Below are 27,053 nucleotides of genomic sequence, written 5' to 3' on the forward strand. Positions count from 1 at the left end.
CACATCAGCTTGGTCGAAGCGCCCATGCGCCTCTCCAGCCCCCGGCTCGCCCCTGGAAGCCGCCGCCGTCCGGAACCTTTGGAGCCGGAACGCAGAGTCGCGGCGCGGGGGCCGGGCCGGAAGGCGATACGAGGGGCACGCTGAGGATGATGGCGGCAGCCGTGGCGGGCACATGTGGGCGCGGGGCTGCGGTGGGCGAGGAGGCGGACAGCGGTAACGGGCGCTGCTTCCCTAAGGGGAGCGTGAAGGGGCGGGAGTGGAAAGGGGTCTGGGTCCCCCTCTGCTCGGACGGGCGTCTAAGGCCTCCCCGGCCCCCGCCGTGGGCCGGAGCGGCCGCTCCTCTCTGTCCCGTCTGAGCCCTCCTCCGGAGCCTGGGCGGAGGGTTGGGGCCGGTTGGCTTGGGGCGGCGGGAGCCAAGGCCCCGGCCCCGTCGCCTTCCGAAGGCCCTTGGCTGCTGTGTGTCTCTGGGGTGCCCCGTTCTTGGGGGGGGGGGCGCAATTGGACGGAGCTGGGCGAGCTCCGGGGTGCGGCGGGCTGTGTGTCTGTCTGTACGAGACGGGGATCTGCTTCCCGCTCCCGAGGGAACCCCTGAGAGATCCACCAGGAGAGCACAGAGTATAAACACGCTCGTACTCCGTCCTTTATCCAGAGCTCTCCGCTCGTTCTTGCCTCTTCCGTGTGTTGCGAGGGAATACCTAAGTAGTTGTGATTGCTTCTTAAATGTATCCCGTAATTGGATATCTAGTTGCTCTTCATTATTCTGGGAGGAATCAAGGTTGTGGTCATTTGGAGCTGTAGCTCGCAGTGGTTCTGTTTGGTTTGAGGGTCAAAGCTGAACCCAAGGGGAAGCGTTGCGTGGGAGCTTCTTTCTGAGCTCGCTTCTGGCTGATTGGTGTTTTTGACTGTATGTGTCTGCATCACTGAGCAAGTTTCGAAGAATAAAGTATGGAGATGTATAAGTATGTTCCCACCCCCACCCCCCCCCCGCCCCCCCAGTTAGGACTTTTTATATTAAATCTGTGCCATGCTTCAGTCTTTGCAATTCAGAATAGGGCCCCAGGTCCTACTTCTGATAAAGTTAATCTAGTTTAAATTACTTTGAAATACCTTTGCTTTATCTCATGCTGTTGACAGCTCCTCTGGTGTGTTAAAAAATAAGTCATGGCTGGTTGTTGAAGCCTTGTTCATCTTTCTGTAATTGTTGAAAGCAAAATGTTGTTGGTATTATCCGGCATTATCCTCCTGTTCTATTGGCAGAAAGTATTGCATGAAGGAGATTAATGCATGCTTTTGCAATTTTCCTTTTTCGAAGTCTGATCTGTTTTTTATGGTAAACTGTGGAAGTTGATCCTAAGCAGCATGTGGAGTTCAGGTTTGGACTTTTGGTAGCTGTGGTCTTTTGTGTGTCTAAAAAGTCGAAAGTAGGGATTAATTCTTTGCTTAAAAGTAAATAGCAATATTCTAGTGTGGACAATGCTTAGAGGTGAAAACTTGACAAATTGTTCTATATGTAGGTACCAGGATGTGATGCACCTACTTCTTTACATGCAATGGTTTGAATTTTTTTTAAAAAACTGTAAATCGGGATATGGAGACACACTGGTATCGTAAAAAGGATGCATTTAATAGATTCTGAATGTGTTGAATAAATTTGCCACTTCTAAATATCTAATTTATAGTAAGGACTGTTGAAAAAAGTCCAGTAACTTGTCCCGCAGGGGGTGTGACACAGCACTGTGTTCACCTTGGTGGCAGTGAAAGTTATACTGAAGTAGATAATGACCAAGTATTCAGTAAATATTTCTCTTATGCATTTGTGATGTAGACATAGTCTTGCTTCTTTCCATGGTGATAACTAACTGCTCTCCGAGCCTCTAAGAGTCAAGAGGCTTTGTTTTAAATCGGTTAATACCACTGTTTTGCTGCTACGTTGGGGTTTTTTGCTGGGACAAAAAGGCACGTGAAGGCAGCTGAGTAGAGTTAGTCTGGCAACAGAGTGTATGTTTGTGTTTAATTAAGTAGGTAATTGATTGATAAGGAATGTCATTAGTAGCTGTCTGTGTTTTTACAGAAAACAGATCTTGTGAAGCAATCCTGCCTTCATTCTCTTTCATTGATAAAGGTAGTTCAGGGGATACAGTAGTGCTTGCAAAGTAAAGCACTTGGTTTAGTAGTACTCAACATTCCAATTTTAAAATGCTCCCTGAAAGTAGTGTGAGCGTGGTAGATGGATAAAACCCAGTCAGCTCCTGTCTCGGAGTTGGTGGGGAATTGTCCCCTAGCCAGCTGGACTGCAGAGTTGTGAGAAACCAGCTGCCGCCTTTCCCACATTTGATTTGTGGCCTTGAAAGTTGTATGTAAGATAATTAATTTAGAATTTTTGGGTGACACAGATATTAGTGGAATGCTAGTTAATAGTGACAGGACACTTGTATGTTCTGCTCTTGATTACATGACAAAGTTGATCCACTGAAATAACCAAGCATATTGTAACACACCCTAAACTTGCAGTCTGTTTCATTCTAGCTACTTGTCTGCACCGTTAAAGACTTTGTTTTTGCTGTTAGACCCACTCAACAGACTAGTTATGGAAGTGGTAGATTCGTCATATGTTTGATTTGCTGTCTAGTTGGCTGTTCTCTCCTGTCTTGCTGTTGATTGATTCCAAAATTCAGTATTTTAACTTTAATTCCTTCTTTTTTGTTTTGAAGGGGGCATAGGGTAAGGAAACTTGAATTTGGGCATGTTTGATTTGTGTGTCAATAACTTGCGCAGTCACTTGGCGATACTCAGTACCTTTGGTTTCTTTTGAGCTATCTGACAACTGTCTTGATTCTTCATTTCACAAAGCAGTCTCCCTTCTGTGTTCATTATGCTTAGGTAATCATATTTTTTGCTGGCATTAACTTGAGCAGATTTTGCTTTCATGTAAGAAATGCCCCCTTACTTTCGATTTAATCCATGTGGCCATTTGCATTTAAGCACTAGATGTCACTGTTGCAGTTTGTATGCAAGTATGTGCATCGGTATGTATATGCATATGTGTGTGTATATGCATCTATAAATTATAATTTTTGAACTGGAAGATACATTTTTTTCCCAAAACTTGCCACTCCTAAACATCAAAATATTTATTAATCTAATAATAATTTTCCAAGGCTGCCTTTTACTCAACCTCTTTAGTCACTTTAAATCATCACTGAGATGAGCAAGCACTTGCACTGGATGCTTTCTAATAAATTCATGATGGTGGTGTATGCCTGTTTGAGGAATTAATTGTAACAGGAAGCAGTACATGGTCCTGAGCTTGGATAACATTTATATGTGGAGCAAATTAATCTAGTGATGGATCCTTGCTAGAAACAGAATGCCTGATACTTTTTTGGTTTTGTTCCTTTTTTTATTTTATGCCTAGATTCTGAGTTAAGCTCAGGACTTCCAGAAGACAGCTACTCTTCGGGAGCTGAAGCCCTGGACGGTGATGATGAAGATGAAACAGAAACCCTTGGCAATGTGGTTGAAGAGCCAACAAGCTCCAAAGCTGGCCCAAGTGCAGGCTGGGCAGATGCCATGGCAAAAGTGCTCAACAAAAAGATTCCACAAAATAAGTCCACCATCTTGGCCAAGAATAAAAAACTGGAGAAGGAGAGAGAAAAGGAAAAACAAGAAAGGCTGGAGAAGAGGATGAAGGTGAGAAAAAGATGCAGTATTTTGTTGTGCCCAGTCAGACGGGGATATATGCAACAGTCTCTCAGCGGGGATTTGGGAGAGTGCTCTGAGACTGTCTCAGTTTTCAAATCTCTCCTCCACAGTGATCTCAAGTAGCCTCAAATTTTACTTTCCAGGCAGTCATGCTGTAGGGCTTTTTCCCTCAATGCTTTTTCTGGACCATCAGGCAGGCTGATTGTTCGCAGCAGGGCTGTTCCAGTCTGTCAGCTTAAGGTGTTTTGGTCGTTGAGAGGGTAAAAGCAGCTGCTTTAAGCTTAGTTTTTTATTTGCCATTGTTAATTTGGGTTATAATTCACTTTGTCAACATTATGAGTTGAAATAGTTCTTTCTCACTGAAAGCGTGAGGGACAGAGAGAAGAAAACTGCTTTCATTTAACTTCTTCTGCGACCTCCAAAATCAAAGGCCTCTAGGTTGAGAACACAGTAATCAGTGATGTGGTTGTGAATCATTGTTTGCTCCCCTTGATGATTTTCGTGGTAGGAGTTTTCTATTACGGTGTGGATGTCCTAAATTGCTTCTGGTTCTGAAACAGTTACAAAGAAAACAAAATTATGTTGGCAATTAAGTCACTTGTTTGTGTGTCTTCAGTGGAACTTTTTAATTCCAGGCTGTGATTGATTTACCTTCAGGCTAAAACATTAATAGTTCTAATGTCTCATCTTACAAGTTGTGTTCCAATGGGATAACCAGGTTATCCACCTGACGGTCTGGGACATGCTGTGGTTAGGCCATGGCTTGCCTTTTAAATAGAGAGCTTCAGTATGTCATCTGCTCAATTATGGTTGCCCTAAGTATCTGTTCTCATCCAGTAAATATGTGGGAGCACTGCAAAGCAGAGGTGGGCTGCAGGTCCCCAAACTGATCTGTTTACCCCTAGAAAAACTTGAGAACAGTGTGCTTTCTGCTAATTTTTTGCTGATGGAAGCTAGAATAGGGCAATTCTTTTGATAAAAGGCCTAAACATGTTCATAAACTCACAAATTTGTAGTAGTCTGTCTGGAATTTCAAAGATCAAAGACTCTGAAATTCCACAAAAGACTTCCTGCATGAAACGGACTTAATGCAACATCACCAAGCCTAGAACACTGTTAAATTATTAAAAGGGGGGGGGGGGATATTTTGTTAGATTAATCCTGAAGCAGAGGCTGGGGAAATAGTGCTCTACTATAGTAGCAGAAAAAAAGCTGGTGGTGTTGTAGTTCCTGGTAATGGAAAAGTGGATCAGTTTGGTTTTGAAACAGAAAGCCACAAAAATCAGTGTTGTGTGGAGGAGTTGTTCTCCAGTGGGCACTTGGTGCTCTCCCTGGTGTTTGAGTTCTGCCCGTTGTAAACCTTGCTGTGTGTCACTGTCAGTCACAGAGCCAGACCGTGATTAATTCAGCGGGGGAAATCAAATTCCCAAGGCTCAAAATACGATATGCCTGTCTTGATAGACTCAGGACTTTCTTATGCATAAATTTCTGTATGATCACTTGGTGAAGTCTTGGAGATGAAAGCTGTGTTGATTAGTTTTTTTGTCCGTAGTATGAAAGCATTGGAGTTTTTCTATATTATTTTTGCTTGTCTTGAATCACAGGCATCACTCTGGTGTGATTCTTTTCTAGTTTTTGTGACAGAAGGCAAGTGACTCTTGGAGATTTGACTGTGGCCTCTGATGTGTCAATGCAAGAGACTCACCTCAGAGCTGTTGTCCAGCCACATATCAGAGCTCCCCTTAGCCTCAAGCCAAATTGAGCTTTATTGATTGATCTTTTTTTCCTCTTGCTACATACTCTGTCAGAGTATGCTGCATTCTCAAGTGCTCCATGTTGTTTCACATAACAATATTTATAACACAGCTTGATAAAAAGCGGGAGTGGGAAATGATGTGCCGAGTGAAGCCAGATGTTGTCAAAGACCGAGACACAGAAAGAAATCTTCAGAGAATTGCCACGAGGTAAGAGTTTTTCCTGAATGCTTTCCTTAAATATATCGAAAAAAGGAGGAAAAGGGGAAGAAAAACCCTGTGCAGTTAATCTGTTTCCAATCAGATTGAACTCTTAAGAAGTGACTAGCAGGAGCCGAGTGATTTATATACAGGTCTGCATTGTACAGTATCAAGTTCAACAAAAGATTTCAGAAGCTTTATGAAAGAGTGAAAATTTAGATGGGAATGTAATGTTTGCTTAACAGAAGTGCTTTGTTGGATCCCCTCATTTCGTTAATGTAGTGCTTGAAAAATGCGGAACAGTTGTTTCTACTACTCTCCCACCACCACCCTTCCTTGTTCGCAGAGGATTCATCAGATCCACATCTGTTAAGTTCAGTTGCCTGTTTTGCATTGCAGTAGTAGTTTGGTGTCACAGAGCTAGCTGAACACCTTGATGTGCTGTCTGTATCTGTTTCCTTACTCATTCCTCTGCCTTGTGCCCCTGCTTCAGCTGCTCTTAAGATCTTGCCTGAGGAATTTAATAGCTGATTGTAGGATGAATAACATGCTTATGGGGATGAAACATGCTCTTGCACTGGTATCAGTGCTGTGTTACCGTGCTTAATTTGGGGTCTGAATAGTTATTTGTGGATTTGTTTGTTACTGGTTCCTAGCAGTAAGTGTGAAGGAAGAGTGATAATTGAAAGTCTCTTATGTTGTAGTAAATGTTACTTCTTAGCTGAATTAAGGTCCTAAGTAACCAACTTAGGGGAGCTAGAAGCCATCCAGCATCTGCACTGATCAGTTGCTTTGGTAGAGGTTTCATTTCTGTAAGGGAACCTGAGTTAAAAAATTTGTTTTGTTGTTTTTTCTTCCCCATCCCAGAGGTGTTGTACAATTATTTAATGCGGTCAGGACACACCAAAAGAATGTTGATGAGAAGGTGAAGAAAGCTGGGAGCTCTGAGAGGCAGCGTGCTAAACTGCTGTCATCTGTTTCAAAGAAAGATTTCATCAATGTTTTGAGAAACATGGACGGTGCTAAAGGAAGCAAGAATCCCACTGGAAAGGCCACAAAAAGTAAACAGGTAGGCTTCATCTGGGAGAAAAAATGCATACAAGATACCTTCTCTGTATAATTACTGTGTGTTAATGTGCCTGCTCTTCACAACAGCTGTGATCCAAGCGCCTGGATTTTTTTGAGACTACTTAGAAAGGGAACAAGTAGCTCTTAGCCTGTTTTCCCTGTCTTTTGAGTGTTAAGGTACGAAACACTGGAGTCTCTTCTGATAAGACTTCAAGCCTTGTGTACAAATAACTTAGTTTAACTGTGTGTTTAGAAAAAGAATATGAAAAATCGGATTTTGTCTTGGATTTTGCACCAGCCATGGAGCAAACGACTAGATTTTAGTCGGCTGTGACATTCAGAATATGGCCAGTAGTAATCAGCTCTTTAAAATTGTTGAAGTCAGGGGGGCTCTTCATGCATGGTGTATTAGACTGTACTGCTTGTGTGTATCCACAGTTTTGGGCATTTCAAATCCGCTTCCTCTGGATGGTTGTGGTATCTGGAACTGAAGGGCTTCCCAGTACAGGTGAATACCGCAAGAGAAAGAAACTGAGACATATTAAACATTATATGTAGGCTTTTCTTTCCCTAATTCTGTGTATGTGTTAGGCTGATGTGGCTTTATAGCTGTTATGATGTTTTGGAAAGAGGTATTTTAACACATGCCACTTTTTCCAAACATGCTCAAGAGAGACACAGTGTAGTTGGATTCATCCAGTTCTTTATCGATTCTTTCAACTCACCAAGTAGCTCAGGGTTGAAAACAAGTTGCTGAGACATACTCTTTCTCGTGTTTCAGAAGCTGCACGTTTTTGAAGCGTATTTGTGTTCAGGTTTGAACTTTGTACTTGGTAGTGGTTGGAATACTTTTGTTGGCGCAGACTCACAGCAGTTAACTAAGTGCTTTTCTGTGCCAGGAAGAGATACTTTAATCAGTTGGGAGACAACAGTTTGTCATATGTTTTTTGTTTGTGTGCACTTGGGGAGCATGCTGAAACACTGCCTGGCATGAAGAGCTCATACAATTTTCATGCAAGTGTAACATTAAAGTATTTTTTAAATTCTTTGCATAATGAAAACAATTTAGCTTGGTGCTGACACTTTATTTCTCCTTGAATAATTCCAACGTGCTTGTTGGAGGGGGGAGATGGGCGTGCGTGTGTGTGGTGTTTTTTTTTTTACTGCTGTGGAACAGCAGAAGAACATTGGAGTGATAGCAGTGCCAGCTACTCTTGTAGTAGGCATTGGATCAATAGCTGAGCAAAAACTTTTCTTTGTGTCAGATTGTAGCAGGGCAATTTTCTAATTACTAAGTCAAAAAACATAGATTGCAAATGTTTCTGTACTACAAAAAAATCAGTAACAGCATATTCCCATCAAAGTGCTCTACAGATGCTTTAGATGCTGGCTGGTTAGTGTCGCTTTGGAGTATTGGTATAGGTGCTGCTTTCACACTGCTTGTGAACAAAAACTCCAGATTTTGGAGTTTTTCATTAATATAAGGCTGTACTTGTAGGTTTGTGTTTTGTTTGGGGAGGGGATTTGGGTTTTTGGTTGTTTTTTTTGAATAGCCATGTCTGCCTGGATAGACCACCCCCCTCTCTCTCTCTCCCTTGTGGCATTTGCTTCAGCGACTCTCCATTCAGTACAGAACCAACCTCACTTTTAATAACTCCTCTTCAAGCTGTTCCTAATCTGCCTTATTTTCTCTTGAGAACAGACCTTACCCATTTAGCAGGCTCCCATCCTTGTAGTTGTTGATGCGTGAGGTTGAGGACAAAATCTGATCTGCAGAACTACACGCACGTTTAGCCACTGAACAGTACTCCTGGCCTCCACCGTCACCTCTCTGCGTCTTGGTCTTTCAGGATTTTTCAGAGGATAGTAAGCAGGGATGAGGCTTTTGGGTGGTGAATTACTTGCAGCAGGAATTTGGTAGATTGTTGAAAGCTTTTGTTTGTTTGTTATGTGTGTGGTTTTTTTTTTGTAGCAGCCTGCTTTGGTTTTAGAAATCGAGAGTATGGAGTGTAATTTGTTTTTAAAAAAGAGAGTGGAAATACATTTATTTATCTCAACAAAAACAATGGAAGAGATGCCAATCCCGAACTCCAGGCACTCTGCCATCAATTAAAATGCAGTCCAGAACAATAAAAACATTACCCCACCCACACAAAATAAGCAGTCAGCAAGAAAAATAGCAGAATAAAATTTTCCCAGTGAAAGCAAACCTTTCTTGACTCAAGCCTTGTGCTATGAAAGGAGACTTGACTATGTTTATGAGAATGGACAAATGCTTTACCTTACTCTGCAGTGGTTTTTGAATGCAAGATTTGCTGCCATATTTTTGAAAGTTTGGTGGTTTCTTCCAAATGTCAGCGGTTGTTGCAGAAACCCCTTATAAAGCTCTGTTGTGGTTGACTGTTTAGTCAGGTATATGTGTTCATGAGAAAAGGAAATTAAATGCTCTGTAAAGGCCCATCTGCAGCAGTGGGGTTTCACGGTAGCACAACCACTTAAAGTTTGTTCTCTATTTCTATCAACTTCATGCATTGATGGGAAGGACAGGTAACCTGTGACTATGAGAACGTCATTTATAGTCTTGTATGCTTTTAACCATTGACGTAAATACTACTTGGTGTGCACCCACCTAGTGTAGCTATGAAAGAAAGACTGTAAGGCTGTGAAAATGCTCCTGTGCCATTTGAAACTGTAGCCCTTCTTCAGGTTTTCTGTGCCCAGATGGGAGTAATTACTTTTCTGAGCTGGAGCCAAAAGCTTGGCCTTTCATATCATTAGCTGTTTATCAAGGTATTTCTTAATCCTTGCTGAGCCAGCTGACTTGTGTAATATTTTTCCCTGTTTTTTTCCAAGGTACTGTACATGATGCTTGCCTCTGGGTAAGATCATCTAATTTCCCTTCCCTCACCACCTTATCTGAAAGCCTTGCAATGTGGGAGAAAAATGTAATAATTTTCTTGTTTAAAAAAAAATCTGTCTTGCTTGTTGTTTGGTGTTTTGAGGTTTTTTTAAGTTTTGGGGTAGGTTTTCTTGGGAAGCATTTGTTGAGAGATTTGAGAGCTTTCAGTCTTGTTCAACACAATCATTGCAGACCAGATCTTCATTTCAGTATGTGTTGGTTGTATCTTGCAGCTTCCTACCCGTAAGATACTAAAAGAAACATCATTAAGCTACAAGTTTAAAAAGGCACATATCAGAGATGCTGTCTTTCCAGCCCTAGAGGCTGAAGTCATCTTTATGTCTATAGAACAAATACAGAAGTAGGTAGTGTCAATAAAGGTTTCCTTGCAGAAATGTTTTGTTTTCTTCAGGTCCTTAATTTTCTGGGTGCTCTTAGGGTTGTGGGCTAGGGAAGTACCTTTGCTTCCAGGGTTGAGTGAAGTTTCTGATCTCTTAGCTCTACACAGACATGTTGGCTGATGTGGTGAATTACATGAGGTCTTGAAATCTGAATGGTAGGAAAACAAAGAAATTCTCAGGTAACATTCCCGGAGCAGCCTCAACTCTTCTCCCTCACAACATGTCCATTACAACAGGGTCGTTCAGTACCAGAACCTCTCGTCTTGACTTTTCGCTTGTCATTTGTGCTACTCCCTGTAAAGGTAAAAAATTTTTTCGGTGACATACAAATAACTGGCATGAAAGTGACAAATATTCTTTGTGACAAGCATAGCCTGCTTGCATCAACCTTAAATTTTGAATAAGGCCTTTGTAGCATAGTTTTCTGAGTCACCTATGTTTGCTTCAACTCGTAAGTTTTCTTACACCGTATCTGTTGCAGAGCATTTCAGTGGTGGAAGTGAGAGCAGGTCTACTTCAGTAAGCATGATTCAAATTCTGCAAGGTAATTTTTCTACGTGACTTGGAGGTACAATTTACTTCCTGTGTTGTGATGGCATCTGGAAGAAAATTGGTAGATCGGTCTTAAAATAGTACCTATTCTAAAATAATTTATTGACTGGAAGAAAGATAGACAGAGAAGAATACAACTAATATTTCATATCAGCTATTGCTCATATGGGACTGGAAATAAAATGCTTTTCCAGAAAAGTTCATTCTGCCTCAACTGCATTTTATAAATGCTTCTGGTGTTTGGCAAGTAATTTGTAAACAGAGTGTTTCGAGTCAGGTTTGCTGTAGATTTTTTCTTTTGTTCATAAGACTTTTAATATTCATAAATATTTTACTTTTGAGCAGTCGTTTGAGGATTGTTCAAGGACAGGAGTACCACCACAGTTCTGATTTTGACTGCTGTTCTTGCTGGGACAGAAGGAGTGGCATGGGGGCTTTCATTTTTCAAGTTAAATGCGGATATAAATGTACTTTCCAGCCTAGAAGTTAGATCTGTTCAAAACCTGTGAGGGTGACTGCTGCGTTTTTCTTGCAGCTGCGTAAGTACTGGCCATTGGCATGTTCTGCTTTTTTCCACATTTTCCACAGTGCAGAAACGGGGAGCGGGAGGGGATTATTTGCATCCATCTACCTGTTTGGAGGGACAGTAGTCTGAACAATTGCAGCTGTAGGAAGTTATTTCTGAAGTATGGATGAAGGCATAGATGACTTCCAGAAATTTGGTGAGGTGTATCAAGACTAAAAGTCTTAAAAGGAAACGTTTTTTCTTAGGTGATAACGGCATTGCAGAGCAGCAGAAGTTTATTACTACAGCTGTTGTGTGCTGGTCTTGCAGAACTAATTGAAGGAGTAACCAGGCGTGCAAGTATTCCGGCAGATTTGAGGGGGCAGCCAAGTATTAATTTAGTTCAGCTGCAGCCTGAGTAGATGTGTTCTCCCAGTTTTAATAAATGTCTTCCCATCACATGCACAGAAATTTTTAACTTGGATTTCTTTATAAATCAGGCATTTGTATCTGGTTTTCCCAACTGTGTGTACACATTCTTAAAGGTCACGCCATATATGTTTAGAGCTGATGCTTTTAGTATAGTTCTTTGGTTTTGTACCAAGAGGTTACTGACCACCTGATTGTATGCTGTGTTGTAATTTTTACTCTTAGGGATAAATAACGATGCAGCCTGCCACCACTTTGCTATATCTGAAATTCCTTATTGTCTTGGTTTTGGTTAAAACAGAACCAATTCTCTTTAAGGTTCTTTAAGGTAAAGGGTTGTTGTGGAAAATTAGAAGTTGTTTGAGGGTGATATTTTTACTTTAAATCTGTTTACAGGAAGATGTATTGACTTGACCAGTTTAGATAATCAGCAGGGTTAGGTTTTTAAGATGTACAAGCTCAGTTCCATATCTGTTGCTATGGCTGGTAACACATATCTGTTTTAACATGGGAACGTAGGTCTTTGTCAATATTTTTATATGTATTTGATAGATGTCAAGAACTTGACAATGTGAGTTCAACTCCAGGTAAGAGGATTAAGAGCTGCGTGATGGCCCTGTTTCACTAGATTCACCCTTTTTCCTGTGCTTTTTATCCTCAGATTTCCCTTTTGCGCTCTCTCTTTCATATACTTGATCAGAAGTCAGGAAAGGAAAAAGATTGTGATTTTTGCATTCTGTTTCCAGCAATCTCTTTTTTTTGTTTGTTTGTTTGTTTTTTTTTTTGTTGTTTTTTCCCCTCCATGTTGTATGTTCCAGACCAGGTTATTTCCCCGTGCATCTGAGGGCCAGGCACACAGCCTGGTGTCCTGGTGTCTGATGCGAGAGCAGCCCTGACAGCTGCTCATACAAGACCGGTTCCCTGTTTGTCACCATGAGTCGCGCATGGTCCAGTTTAATGCCATCTTCTAAGATCCAGATAGTATGTGATCAGTGCGGACAGATATTTTAAGAGAATTTGGATACTAAATGCCTATCGTACCTACTGACGGACCTCACACTTGAGGGTGGTCCCCTGGATGTTTGTAACTTGGTCAGGTCTGGGAAAATATTCATGGAGATAGCAAAAGACACATTCCCAGCTCCAAAATATGTCTGCAGCTGATTTTTTTAAGTTCGAAAAGAATGAATGATGCAAGGTTTTAATGGATGCCTGTAGGAAATGTCTCTTTCTTTCCTCCTTATTGCTGCAGACAAGCTCATCTTCCTGTGAAAAGGGCTGGAGTGATTTTAGTTGAAACATTGCAGAAGCCTTCAGCTTGAAGCAGTTGAAGTTTGGCAAATTTTGTAAGCAAATGGAAATAGGGACTTGTGATTGAAATGTCAGGCAATGTTGAGAAAGCTCCGTCTGTCATATTTGAGACTAACTTGCCTTGCTGTTTGATTTTTAGCACACAGGGTACTATGATGGTGTTCTGTTTTCCCAGATGATGTTGCAAGGCTTTTTCAGTAAAACTATGTCTAAAACAACCACATTTGAAAAACTTGTGGTGTACATCATCTTTTGATCTTCCTGTAAGTACAACAAGCACAGAAATTCAAATCCTATTAGACTTTTATCTGCTAAATTGAGTTGGAAGCCTTATAAAAGCAGCTCTCTGCTTTTGGCTTTGTTCACAACTCTGATAGGCAGGGCAGTGTACTTAGAGAAAAATATATCTAAACATTCCATAAAATTTTGAAAAAAAAAAAAAAAATAGTTCTCCAGAAGTAAGAAAGATTGGGTGGAGCTTGTCTGTCTGAACCAGTTTGTTTCCCCCATCCAAGCAATTTCTATTGGAAATTATCGTGAAAAGCGATTCCCTTACTTTGAAGTTTTATTAAGGTATAAAATGTTCTGATTTCCAGAGTGTTGAGTTAGCAGATGTGTATTATAAATGAACTCTGTAGGCACCTACTCATCTGTTTATCTTGGTTGACTTCAGGAGCGGTGGGTCAAGCTGCTTCCAGCTTCCATTGGTTAGAGTGTCGCGGAATTCCATACTTTTTTTTTCTATGGGAAAATCTGGTCAGTTTTTAGTGAGTGTTTCTGAAATTTACTGAAAGCTTAGAAGATACACTGTAAAAAAAACCCCCAAACGTGTACTATTATTATAAATCATACTAAAGCTGTCTTCTTGTGAAGATCTGACCTCTTTTAGGTTTGTTGCTGAACCCTGGGCAGTGTTCTGCATGTGGTCTGTGCCATTTCTTCTCTATCTGCAGGAGTTGGGAAAACCTGTACGGAAACAAAGAAGGATGTGGAAGGGTCAGAAATGTTGACAAAGGGTAGACAGATGGCTAAGATAAGGGACTGGAATGGCGGGCAGTTTACATATTCCCTCTTTAGGTTTAAACTGCTTTTAGAAAGCAGCCTGGGAGTGTTGAGGGGTATGGTCTGTTCCTTAATGAGTTTGCCACTCACCCATGATGGTGTGAGGGAAATTATGGGAATATAAAGTAAAAGAAACTTGGATTTGCAAACATTTGGGATATGTTGCAAAAGCCATTTAAGTAAAAGCAGGGGCAATGAGGGTAGGGAGGTTTAGCCAGACAAGCTGCTTAGTAGTCATAAAAACTTCAGTATTTCATATATTTCATATTTGGTAATAAAAATACACAAAAGCAAGTTCTTTGTGGGGTTTGTTATCCCTTCCCCCCCCCGCCTTCCGCCCTGTAGTTTTTTGGATCTGTATACTTGTTTCGGGACTCAAATGTAAGGGGAAATCCTGAGTCAGGAAGAGGAGGCTTTTTATTAGCCACACTTCTTCCTCATCAGCTACTCTGTGAGATGATTTCTTAAGTGCTGAAAGTGAAGGACTTGGTCATTACTGTAGCCGTAGTTGTTTGAGACAGCCTTTTGGGACTCACCCTGTGATGCGTCTTGCTGAATCATAAAGAAAAACAGTTGATGATTTCGGCATCATTTGTAGGAAATAATCTGAGTCACATTCCGATTATTCAAAAATCTGCAAGCTGCTAAGTTAATCTAAAAAATGATAAAAAAATACTCCAAGCAGCTGTGGGCCTGCATATTTCCTTACTGTGCCAACAGGCCAGCTTTTATAAAAACCTGCAGAAAACTTTAGGTACCCAGCTGAGATAGTGCTTAAGTGTCTTGCATAAATAGGTGCCATCTTAGAAAAATCTGTTGTGATTTGAAAATGTTTTTCTGAAGTAGACTGCTGAAAGACATTAGTACTTGACTTTTGAGGGATAGGATTTGGAAGGCCTTAGTCTTGACTGGGTGCTTTTTACTAGGCATTTTTGCTGTAGCTTCATATTTTCCAAATACAGCTTGGTGGTTCGGGAACTGTGCAACTAAACAAGGATGATGTGGGTCTGGGTAATGTTCAGGTTGATCCTTAAACTCCGTCATGTCTTCATTACTGCAGCCAATACACATTAGGAAATGTAGGACCGGCTGATGGATAAAAGCCTTTTCTTGTTGCTTGTGAGAAGCTTTGTGGCATTTCTTTCAGGGTTGAAACGTGAAGTATCTAGAAAAGTTCGTTCTTCCTTTAATCTGAATCCCATCCATACGGAAAAATTCTTGGTTTATTATTTTCCTTTTAGGAATATGGATGGAAGCTGGTAAGGAGGAGTCCATAGAAGTTTGCTCTTGGTAATTAACTAATGCTAGCTGACTTTTTCTGGAACAAAATGAACAATATTTTGCAGACTGTGGTTGCCTGAGGCTCAGGATTAGCTAGAAAAGCTAATTAATTTATTAGAATGAAAAGCTGTTGTTTCTGATGGACAACATTGTCTATTTCCAAGTCAGAATTAAGATTCTCAATGAAGCATTGCAGCTGCCTTAAACCTTACAAGGCTTATGAACAAGGAGCTTGTGGTTCAACTACTTTGAGTACCATAACTTACTATACAAATTTTTGTCTTGATAAGCAATGGAAGTATAGCATATATTGTTTTAAATACAAAAGTCTTGATCATGTGTTGCTTTTAACCACAGTATTCATTTGGTCCTTATGTCAAGAATTAATTGATCCAGGTGCTGTGCAGTCTTTGCTCTAAGGATCCTATCGTTCAAGTAGATGAAACATAAAAGCTGTATGGAGACTTACTCCTACCCTTTCTTCACCTGTAACAGGTGAATACTGAGATAGTAGTGGGCAGGATGGTAGGCAGTAATTTCACTGTCAGTATAACTGCTGATAAACAGACATTGCAGATGTGAAGGTAAAACCATATAGATGAGGATAACGAAGCAGTTTTGCTCTTAGAGGAGGAAAAGCCAAACGTGACTGAAAATGAGCAGTGATGGCATACTGAAGAAGTATACTGTCTGGCAACTTTCTGTCCTGATCTGTTGCATGATAACCTAATACAGGGAATGTGTTGTTTCTTTCTAGGTATCTTTTCTGTAATAATTTGCCGTCTATTTAGAGCTAATTTTTATTTGGTACATACTTAAAAATGCATACTTGGAGACCTGTTTTCCGTATGTCAGTGGAGTGTTTTGGCCTGACAGTTGTAAAGACAGTGATGTAATTGCTTGATATTCAGGACATTGTCATTGTGCCTGGTATTTTACAGAACATGAGTTAAAAATGACAGAATATATTCAGTGGGTAAAAGTAACAGTTCATACCTGTGTTGTAACTTAATTATAAGATTTTGTTTCATTAGGTGAGGCTTATTTTCAGGTGAGTTTTTATTTGAGTTTTGTTTTCTGTGAGTAGCTCCTGGATGTATCATGTCCATGCTGTTCATCTCATTAAAATGTGTAAAGGGAATCTTGATGCCACTATGGCCAGGCATTGCCTTGCAACAGCGTGGGGTAAAATTCCCTTTGCAGTGGAAGGATTGCTGAGACGGTTGCTATCGGAGCTGGGGCACAGCACGGGCTGAGGAGTTCCAGAGCATCCTGTACGCAGAAGGGGCCTGTGTTACACTAGAATTCTTAAAATGTTTTTCCTTTTTCTGACAGAAATACTGATTTATGAGGTTTCTGATGAGCTAAGGCTGAGGAAATCTGTTTTCTCATAAGCGCCTTCTGTGATTCTTCCTTGCAAGTGAGCATTTAATAATGATGCTAATGATTTTTCTTCTTTGCTTAAGTCCGGATGAATGCTTGTTTTTAGAATTTTGTGATTCAGTTCTGACCCCTCTAAAGTTGGGGCATGTTTAAGCCTCTGCATGCCAACCCAAAGCATTCCTTCTCATTCACACATCCCCAGATGTAGTAAACCCTAGAGGAGGATATGAGGATGGGGAGATTCCTCATGCAGGTCATTAAGCTCTGGGTGGTCTTCTGGCTGGGCTCAAAACGAAAATCAGTGTTTGTTGTGCTTGTAGTAATAATTCCAGCGCGTTACTTGCAGAGAAGTTTGAGGAACAGCAGGTTTCAAAACACACTGTAAAAAAAATTTTATTCTTGGTTTTATTTACTAGAAATGCCAGTGCAGATGCTGGTGTGCGCAAGAGTCCGTGTGGTCTGAGTAAATCGCCTGTGCCACTGCTCATATCTGCAGTACAGCATCACTTCAGATATACCAAGGCGATTTAGTTCAGTCGCTCTAATTCCTGGTTCAGAGAGAGGATGCAAATGGATGTTGAATGACTCTTGCCTTAAGGAATAAGTGATTGTGCAGACTTACGCTGCAGCAGAATACACTTTTTTTGTGCAACTCGCATGTTCTGCAAGCTCAGAAATGCTTCCCAAAGTCAGCATGAGTTGCTGTGAGACTGCAGCTCAGGTGGTCATGATGACAGTGGAACAGGATATATACTTGGTTTCCAGATTTCTGGTTTTCTGTCTGTCTAGGATCAGTGTAAGGAACCTTTCTTACAGTCAAGATCTCACTGTAATTCAAATTAGTTAAAGTTGGAAGCAGCACTGATGATTAAACCCAAGTATCATTTTTTTGTTAAAAATCATTAGATTTTGTTTTCTGCTTATATTGCTGCTTTAGATACTTTAGCTGCAGTTTTCTTTATTTCCTGCCAGCTTAGAGGAAACTTATTTTCTTTGTCTGTCAGCTTGGATATTCCTGAAAACAAATCTAGGAGAAATGATTATACTGATGTTCCTTGTTTTCCAAGTCTTCCCCTCTCTTCCAAGTGTCTTTTGGTGTTTGGTGTTTTGTTTAATGGAGATTTAATATGCCCCAGAGTATGTGTATGCTGGTTTGGTTTTTTTTTGAGCTAGGTTTAAATGAACTTTTTTTGGGATGAGAGACAGAAATCATTCGGAGCGAGATGCAGGCTGGCGGGAAGGTAATTGTCAGATGTATGCGAAAATGTATTTTGGCAGTTAGACATTTTAACAACTTCATTGTGACAAAAGCCTCCCTATATTTCAAGGTCTTAGATGTTTTTGTTGAGCAACAGGGAGAAACCTGGGGAGGCAGTTCAAATCAATTAGACACGTTAGAATTGTTTTCTCGGGGCTTAAAGTTGTTGCTTGAGAGGTATTTATGTTAGAAATTCCTTCCCTGACAGGTACAAATAAACGTTGACTGTATGTGATGGTAAAGAGAGATGCCCCTGCAAGCTCTGGCATTTCGTCTTGTACATGGAGCAAAGGCGTGGGAGCCCAGCGTGCTGATTGCAATTCCTAGGTTTGAAAAATGTTCATTTGTTAACACTCTGCGGTTACTGTCTCCTGGAGGCAGGCTGTAGGTGATTTCTGCGGTGATGCAGGTACATTTGCTGGTTTGCAGATGCAGAAACTGGGGTGTGTTCAAGTGACAAGAGCTGGTGGGAAGCGGAGCAAAATGCTGTCTCTAATCTGTGCACTCTGATTTCAAGACCTATCTTTTAATGCCGTTGCTTACCAATAGGCATTAGGGGACTTTGGTCTGCTTATGCATAGGGTGCTGAAAAGCTCTGGCAAACTCTCCTGCTATGGTTTTAGGATGTTGCTGTGCCAGTAAAGCAACAGATGACAACGACAACATCCTGTGACTTGGACAGACTGAACTCTGATTGTCTTAGGCTGAGGGAGCTGGGCTTGTTCAGCCTGAAGAAGAGAAAGCTGCTAGGGGACCTAATATATGCTTACAAATATCTGAAGGGTGGGTGTCAGGAGGATGGGGCCACACTCTTTCCAGTGGTGCCCAGCGACAGGACAAGGGGCAATGGGCACAAACTGCAGCACAGGAAGTTCCATCTGAACATGAGGAAGAACTTCTTCCCACTGAGGGTGACGGAGCCCTGGAACAGGCTGCCCAGGGAGGTTGTGGAGTCTCCTTCTCTGGAGATATTCAAGACCTGCCTGGACAAGGTCCTGTGCAGCCTGCTGTAGGTGACCCTGCTTCGGCAGGGGGGTTGGACTAGATGACCCACAGAGGTCCCTTCCAGCCCCTACCATTCTGTGATTCTATGATTAAGTTTTCAAAGGAAGCAGAATTTGAGCCAAGACACTGGTGTGCAGACTGAAGCAGCCATGTACAGTTACAGGTATCCTGCTGCTGCTTCTGACGACTTCAGAGAGGATCGATCTCCCACCTGAGCAGCAGCACAGTCTGCCACAACTGCAGTGATGAGTTTGGCAGGTCTCAGTTGAAGATACTTTATGCAATGTCATTGACCAAGAGTGAATTACAGAGCTCAAAGTTTTTGCAATTTGTAAAGAAATGAACAGAAACAGCAACATTTCTAACTTCATCATATAGCTGATGATGATGCCATGGGACTTTCACAGACCATTTCCTCTGAAAGCATCCAGGAGGCAATTCCAGCCGCGGTCATGCAAGGGATGGCTGTTTGTTGTAGGTGACAGACCTAAACTTTGTGGGTGGGTGGTTGATTTTACTAGCACTTGGCGAAGAGTTTCAGTTCATCTTGTCCTGGTGCAGATTTTACAGACTAAGTCTTCAAACCAGAATTAGTTTGGGAAGTACATCCCCACTACGGAGCCCTACTTGTGTCAGACTTGAGCTAATGCTGTAATAGCTTAGGTGGCACACCAAGAGGGCAAGATGCTGTTTGTTTTATCAGTCAGTAATGATCATATAATGAACTCTTTTCAACTGAACTGTCGGTCTGTCCCAGCAAGTAAGTATCTGCACTAGAGTAACCACATAGCACATTTTGGCCTGTCTTATTTCAGCTCGTGATAACAAGTGCATCACCATGTGTTCGTGACTCCTGAGATATTCTACTGACTGCTGCATGTCCAACCATTTGAAATAGGTTGCCACACCTTCAGGGAAAGAAGAAATGCGTTCAAATGTCTGTCTAAAAAAGGAGAGGGGAAAAAAGCAACACCAGAATTTTTCACTCCTTATCTTACCGAAGGATCCGCTTTATGTAGCATTGCACACTAATATTTACGTAGCCTGCTTTGGGAATGTTCAAAAGGGGCTTCAGTGTTGTAGTGAAGTGTGGGAGATGTGGCTGAACAGCTGACTGGAGGTTCAAAAGCAGTTGCATAGAATGCAAGCTGGTTTATTTTCCACCTGCCAAGAATCGGTTTTGTTTTATTTAGATGAAACCAGATTATGGCATTGAAAACCCAGGTGTATTACCATTCTTACATAAAGCAAGCTGGGAAGTGATGTTACAGTTGAAATGGTTGTTAATTATACAGATAGTCTTGCTGTGTATTTTCTTCAGACTCCAGGAATTTTTTGTGATGTAATGGATTTGGGGAGTCTTTATTCTGAGGGGAAAATAGAGCAATAAATGAGTTAGGAATGAAGATACTAAATATGGGGTTTTCTTTACTTGGGAGCATGCTTGAAATTGATTAAATATTTGCTTTCAAGCATTTAATCTTCATCTTTGAGGCATGGACATGCTACCTCTGTCTTTTCTCCTTAGGGCCTGTTGTAAAACTCTATTCAAACTTTTGTGGTGCCTTACATAGTGGGTAACGCTATGGAGGATCAGCATCCCTCTTTTGTTGAGGTCCTGCTTTTGTCCTGTTGTTCACTTGACACGGCCAGGAAGAAGGGCGAATGGCTGCTGAATAGTAGGTTGTGATGAATGTGAGCATTGGGCTTTTGAAACCCTGAGTCTTTCACTGTCATTGTTGACAATAATCTACTGCTTCTGTGCTGTTTAAAAAACAAAACAATTCCCTGTTCTGCGCATCTGGGGAAAAACAATAGAATCTGTTGGGTTCGTTATTATTGTATTATAATAAGAAAATTGGGTTATTTTCTAGGGATTTTCCATTTAGGTATGTCAAATTCTGCTCTGTGGCATGTTCAAACAGTGATTTATAAAAGGTCTGGGATTAAAAAAGAAAAAGCATTGTGACTTTTGGAATCTTTTTGACCTTTCTCTCTATATAAAACAACCCAAATAAAGTTGAGGGGGAGGGGCAGAAAGCTACCCTCTCTTTGTGTCCCAGAACAGAGAACATGTGTTTGCACTAATGTAGATTATTCCCATACGAACATTGTAAGGTCTGCCTAGGGACCTACCTTATCTGTAACTCTTTAATTCCAGGTAATTGATTACCCTGTCTGAGATGATGTCAGGCTTTACTGGATAAAGCATTTGAAGTGAATTGCTGCAAAAGTGGGATGGTTAGAAGGCACCACCCTGGGGAAAAGGGGAATTACTGGGATGGGAGAGTTAGTCTTAGGAGTAGGCATTAATGAGAGCACCTGTGAAGACAACAGAAAAAACCCCAAAACAAAACACAGTGCCAACATCTTGAGGAACAGCTGTAGAGTTTCTCTTTTTTTGAACGGGGCCCTGGGAGATTCCTTTTGGGAAGGAAAATGTTAAGACTTGTTACCCTATTTTTGTGAGAGTAGTTTTTCAAAAAGAACTGCAGGAGAAGTCACATTTAGCATTTCTGCTTTGACTAGCTGTTAAAAATACATACCTTGTTTGGCAGACTTGCTGGCATGATGTGATGCGTTAGATTTACAGTGACGGACCTGCATTCTCTATTCCTTATTTCTGCTGCCATTAAATTCTATATGCTGCTGTCTCCCAAAGATTGCATGGACGTCAGCTTAAATATGCCGTGGTTCTATGTATCGCATATTCCTAGATGCATGACAAAGAAGAGGCATGAACAAATGTCTGTAGCGATCATACATTTACTACAGGTTTTGCATCTAGTAGGCAAATCTGCATCTCCAGAGGATGCTGTAACAGATGACCCTCGTCCACTGTACAGTACCAGGAGGTGGTAGTTACTTAAACTAGGGTGAGTCTGTTGAGGTCTCTCCTTTTGAGCAGGAGAGCGGGTGCCTGTGTTTACTTTGTTTCAGAGACCCTGCAAAAGTAAATTACGGTTTTCAGTGCCCCTGATTCCGCTTTGACAGGACAATTTTTTGCTTGCCTGCTGGACACTGAGCCACGTTCTTCCTCAGAAGTATTTTGCTACCGAGGTTTAAACCATTGAAATCTTTCTTCAGCACGCTGAGCAGTTTTTTAGTAGTTTCCTTCGGTGAGAATGTAGGAATAGCGTCAAGCTGTTCTTCGTAACTGTTGCCACAGGATGGGGCTGTTGCACTGCCCAAATACGATCTGCCGCTTTGAAGAGCGGCAACCAAGCACGGTTTCCAGTGCTAACCTAAAACTACACTCCTGTCACTTTTCTTTTTTATTCACCGGTCTGTGTAGTGTGGCCTTAGTTTATCCACTTTCAAGAGGTAGGAAATTTGGAGTAAGGTGTTGTTGGCATGCTGAGTGTGGATGAACTTTGTTTCTTTTAGAAGCAGCTTTGCACCATATGACAAGCCCAGGTAGTGAGGTAATAATCCACATAAAGGGGATTTGGTTCACATATCTCAGAATATGTTAAATATTAAATTTGGGGGTTTTTAAGCCGTTATTAAGTCCATATTTGTGTGTTAGAAATGTGCCAAGAAGTGTTCTAATGAAGCAGCACCTGGGGGTTAATAAATGATATCATGAATCCATTCTGATTGCCAAGAAAGATTTTAATAAAGAAAGCCATGCCCAGGGTTGACTGTTTCATCCATGAGGAATAATTGTTTTCTTTCCATATTTCTTTTATTGGTTGGTTAAAACAAGTTTGCTTATTAGCATCAAGTCATTTATGATTGTCCTGCATGTTTCTGTGTACTATTTGCGTAAAGAGTGAGCCCTTGGTAGGTCTGCTGATGCAGATTGTGAGATGTGTTATTTTGATTGCCTGAAGAGCTTGTGTCTTTTACTGCTTTTCACATTCATCTCATCTTCTGCTGTTCCCTCTTCTCCTCCCCTCAAATATTTAGGGCGAAATGAAGTCTGAAGAGGTGCCAGAATGGAATATACTGCGTGATGACTTCATGATGGGAGCATCTATGAAAGACTGGGACAAGGAAAGTGATGGAGAGGGCAATACTGAACAAGGAGGTGGTCTGGAGCAAGATGACGACAGTGACTGAATGGAACAGAAAACTATTCAAGATAATGTTTTATCTTCTTAACTTTTGTTTGGATAAAAAGTCAGCATTCTGTGAATGTACAACACTTGGAGCATATCTCTTTTTTTTAAAAAAAAAAAAAAAAGACTTGCACAACTTTGGAGTGTTTTCTCCTTCACATCAAACTTTTATTTAATATAACTTCATTTGCTATACTGAAATCCTGAAATATTTTCCAAAACATGTATAATTTTCAACATATTTCCAAAACATTTTGTACAGTCAAAATAGTGGCACCTGCCCAGTGAAAGAAAGATTTTGCCAAGGTCATTAAAAGTTTATACATTAGTCATGGCAATTGATGTATTAGTGTGCCTGCTTTTCCAAATCAGTGTTGCACTTTGAAAAGTTGTTAGCAATTTGCAATAGAAATGGCTTACAATAAATACAGAAATGCTGTCACCTTGTAAAGTTATCAGACTCCTATAGAGTCTTTACTACTCTGGCCAGAAAAGGTTTTGTAGATAACAAAGAAAAGTAACCATTAATGTGATAGTTCTGGTCTTGGAGCATTAGTTTGATTGGAGACAACTCTGGAAACACAATTGTAAAAAGAGAGACTTGACCCTACTGATTGGCTTTTATATTTATTTTTGTATGTATGTATGTTTTTTTCCATTGCAAGTCCGAAGCTGTATAAGCTAAGAGACTGGTAAGAGAGGAAAGGACAGTCGTCGCGATTGTTTTTGTTGGAGGAGGGAGGACTTTTCTAGCAATACCGTGTAAAATGGTATTCAGTGTCGCTTCATTTGCAGTTCTGGTGTTCTGGCCTTTTTCAGTAAGGAGCCGGACCTCTGAGATACATCCTGTGGGCTTAGTCAGCTATAATGCTAATTCCTCAGGTCTGTAGAGGGTCAAACAAAGCCCTTCCTCTTAGGTGCATGCTGTAACAGTACTAAATTTTGGAAGACGTCTGTCAGGGTAACACCTATTGGCTTTGCTTAAGCGACAGCAATTTCTCCTAATTAGTTGTGTGGTTGCAAAGGTGCAGAAGCTGACATATGTAATAAGAATATATTCCATATAAGCATATGCATACAGAAGGAAATGCTTTGTGATGAAGGTGTTCTAAATGAGAGGCTGGGATTGAATTCTGCTGTCTTCACTGTTCCAGACTGGCTGTCTGATGCTGTCATTTGTTTAACTTTGCTATTGCATTTCCCCATTTGCTATGTGAAGAAACTGCCTGGGGGCCTATTAATTGATACTTAAAATACAGAGTACTCTTCTGGCTGTTTCTACGGATGTCTTGCGTACAAACCTTTCTTTGTACCTGCTTATGTGCAAGATATGATTAGAGCAACTTTCAGATTTTCAGTCTTCTGCATTGATATGTGTGGTAGGAGAGTGGATTTAGATTTTCCTAATGAAGGCATTGAGGAGGGGAGGGGATTTGAACTTTGTGTATACTGCAGGATAATAAATATACATACAAAATGACAGAGAAACCCATCCTAACTACTGGCAATGGTTGTGTTATCCCTAGCCTATTCATCTGGTATATATCGCAGCGTAATTCTTTGAGGAGAACTCAAAGCTAACAGCAGAAATGTTTAGATTTTCAAGCTGTTTTGAGTGTTAAACATATTAGATATCTGAGGAGACATTAGTTTGTGGCCTGATAATTTATTATCACAAATGAAGACATGCACCCAAAATATGAAGTGGCAAAACCACAGAGGTTTGACATATGGTTATCCCAGCTTCTGAAGGCGAGACATCTGTGTAGCTGTTCAGCCAGAGCTGGCATCTCATTAGCTCAACACAAAAATGTGCTACAACGGATTTTGAGACTATGAAGCAGCATAATAGTCTAATCTGACGTTGCTTTCTTTCTACAGAGTTCGGTTATTTGTGTGGAAAAATTACATCGGCACCCTTAAATCTACAGTCATTCTCTAGTTTGATATCACCAGTCTCTGTCTGAGATCAAATTTCTGGAAAGTGGTCTAGTTTTTCTTAAGAACTACGACATCCTGAGGCGTTTATTAAAAATTTCAGAATACTTTCAGAATACTTCTAGAATATTGGGGTGTTTCCAAGTTTTATTTGCGCATTTTTGAAGTAGTGTTTTGATTAAAGCACTGAAGTGTTGCTTGTGTATGTAAGAAAACCATGGAATAGATCAATATTGCTAGAAGTATTTTGAGCTTCCATTTCATTTAGAGTGCAGAACAGTACTTTTTGTCTGTAAGTGAAGAGCATTTCTTGCCTTTTAAGAAGCATAATACTCAGATTTTTATGTATATTGGATAGTTTTTTAATTTTGGTACTGTACCTTGCCTTTGCCTTGTCCTTTGGTTGTGCCGTATGCGGAGAATCTGCTGAATAACTTAAATTGGTGGCTACCTCCAGAAGAGAAATAAGCTCAGGACTCTTGTGGCAGATAGGAGTGACATATTTTGATTTTAGGCGTTTGGCCAATTTATTTCACAAGGTTTTTTTTAATTGACTAGCAGTTCAAAGGAACAACTAAACCCTGTTTGGCCCAGACAGCGTCCAGTCTCCTCTCAGCCGTGGGATCAGCTGCCCTACCCGCCTCCCCACCGGCTTTGTCAGTAATGTTCTTCCTTTTCAATAGCTACCAAGAGCAACCTTCAGCGGCTTTTCCCAGCCATCAGAGTACTGTTTTGCCTGCTCCCATGAATGTCTCTGCTTAAGCAAAGCTGTGCTGCTGCCCTTCATTCCAGAGAGCATGAATCATTTCAACTTTGTGTATTTCTGTACCTATCTATATAAAGCCAATAAGGATGGGGTGGTTCCAGTTTTGTTAGGCTTCAAGCCAACTCCAGAGTATGTAGAGTTTAATATTCTATGGATTGCATGCAAAGCAACAAAGTTTTGTTTAATAAGAGAAGGCACAAGGTCAGCTCTTCCCCATGTCTCTTATCCTCTGGGCTAATTTCTCGTCACATTAATTGTAGTAACATTTTTCAGCAAGGAAAGCATGAATTGACCTATGAAAAAAACCCAAGACCCATCTTCCTGCTTTTCTTCAGCCTGCTGTTGGGGAAACACTTTGGGAGAGGTGGTGGAATATCTTTGTTGTGTGTGGTGCTGCAGCACCACAGCGTCTTCCCTTCTTCCCTGCTAAAACGTGGAGGGAAGAGCTCCCACGTCTGCAGCTGTGAGGCAAGGTCTCCTGGGTTCACAAATTGAGCAGAACAAAAGAGCTGGAAGCTGCTTCCTAGTAGAGGTAGGGCTTTTTGTGTGTGCGTATTCTTTTAAAGAGAGAAATGAATTGTTTGGAGGCCATAAGTGTTTTGACTATCTAATGCTTCCAGAAGAAGGTGGTCTGTAAAGCCGCATCTGTTGAGAGCTGGCTCAGTAGCTGTCTCCATGGAGGACAGCAGAAGTCATCTGGCACACAACACTGCACAACTTAAAATGACAAACTCCTCATTCTTATGAAATGAGTCCTGGCACAGTTAATATCCACACAGAGCAGTCATCAACGTTATTGACTTCCAACTCCTGCAAATTGCTCAATGATTTCTTCAAGAATTGCTGAGGTAAGGAATAAGAGGGCCAGGACAAGGTTTGAGGTAGTGAAGACTCTTTGCATCTTATTAAGTAGATAGGATCCCAGTGCTAAATAAGATGTTCTACTTAGACTATGACCTCAGTGGCAGACGCTGGAGACTGGACAAGTTCTTAATTAGCAGATGGTGGAAGACTGTTGATTTCATTTACTGCTGCTCTAAAGCTGTGGCTTTTAACCTCTTGTCAGTATGTAAACCTCAAAGGTTTCACCTCTGTAGATGGTCTAGGAGATAAGGGCTTTTCCTTAATCATTCTTTTTCAGACTGATAGGGGTGGCTGATATTTCTTAGACAAAGCATTTTGTTTGCAAATGCATCTTTTTAATTGCTTTTCTGTCTTAAGGGACATGTTGAAATAAAACTCCAGTCAAACTGAATAGCTTACACCAAAGATTCTTGTTTGTGTAATGCTTCATCCTTTGGAATGATTTCTTTTTGTTTAAGTCCATGTGTTTAATCTGTTGGATATCAAATTGCAGAATTCGTTAGGACACTTCCATCAAGCCTTCAGAGGTGAGCTCGTGAGCACAAATGGCTTCCAAGAGGCACTTTGGAAGGTGGTTTTAGGAATACTCATAAAAAGCATTATTTCTTCA

At 41.0% G+C, this 27,053-nt stretch overlaps 1 protein-coding gene across 1 annotated transcript; it reads left to right on the forward strand.

Moving 5' to 3' along the window:
- Nucleotides 1–26,818, forward strand: RRP15 (ribosomal RNA processing 15 homolog). The gene is made up of 5 exons (XM_075413016.1): nucleotides 1–213; nucleotides 3,416–3,690; nucleotides 5,569–5,666; nucleotides 6,525–6,726; nucleotides 22,724–26,818. Exons 1-5 carry the CDS (start codon nucleotides 147–149, stop codon nucleotides 22,874–22,876), a joined length of 795 nt encoding a protein of 264 aa, XP_075269131.1. The 5' UTR covers nucleotides 1–146; the 3' UTR covers nucleotides 22,877–26,818.
- Nucleotides 26,819–27,053: the final 235 nt, after the last annotated feature.

The sequence above is a fragment of the Opisthocomus hoazin genome, chromosome 2, assembly GCF_030867145.1.
Source record: "Opisthocomus hoazin isolate bOpiHoa1 chromosome 2, bOpiHoa1.hap1, whole genome shotgun sequence".
NCBI classification, from domain to species: domain Eukaryota; kingdom Metazoa; phylum Chordata; class Aves; order Opisthocomiformes; family Opisthocomidae; genus Opisthocomus; species Opisthocomus hoazin.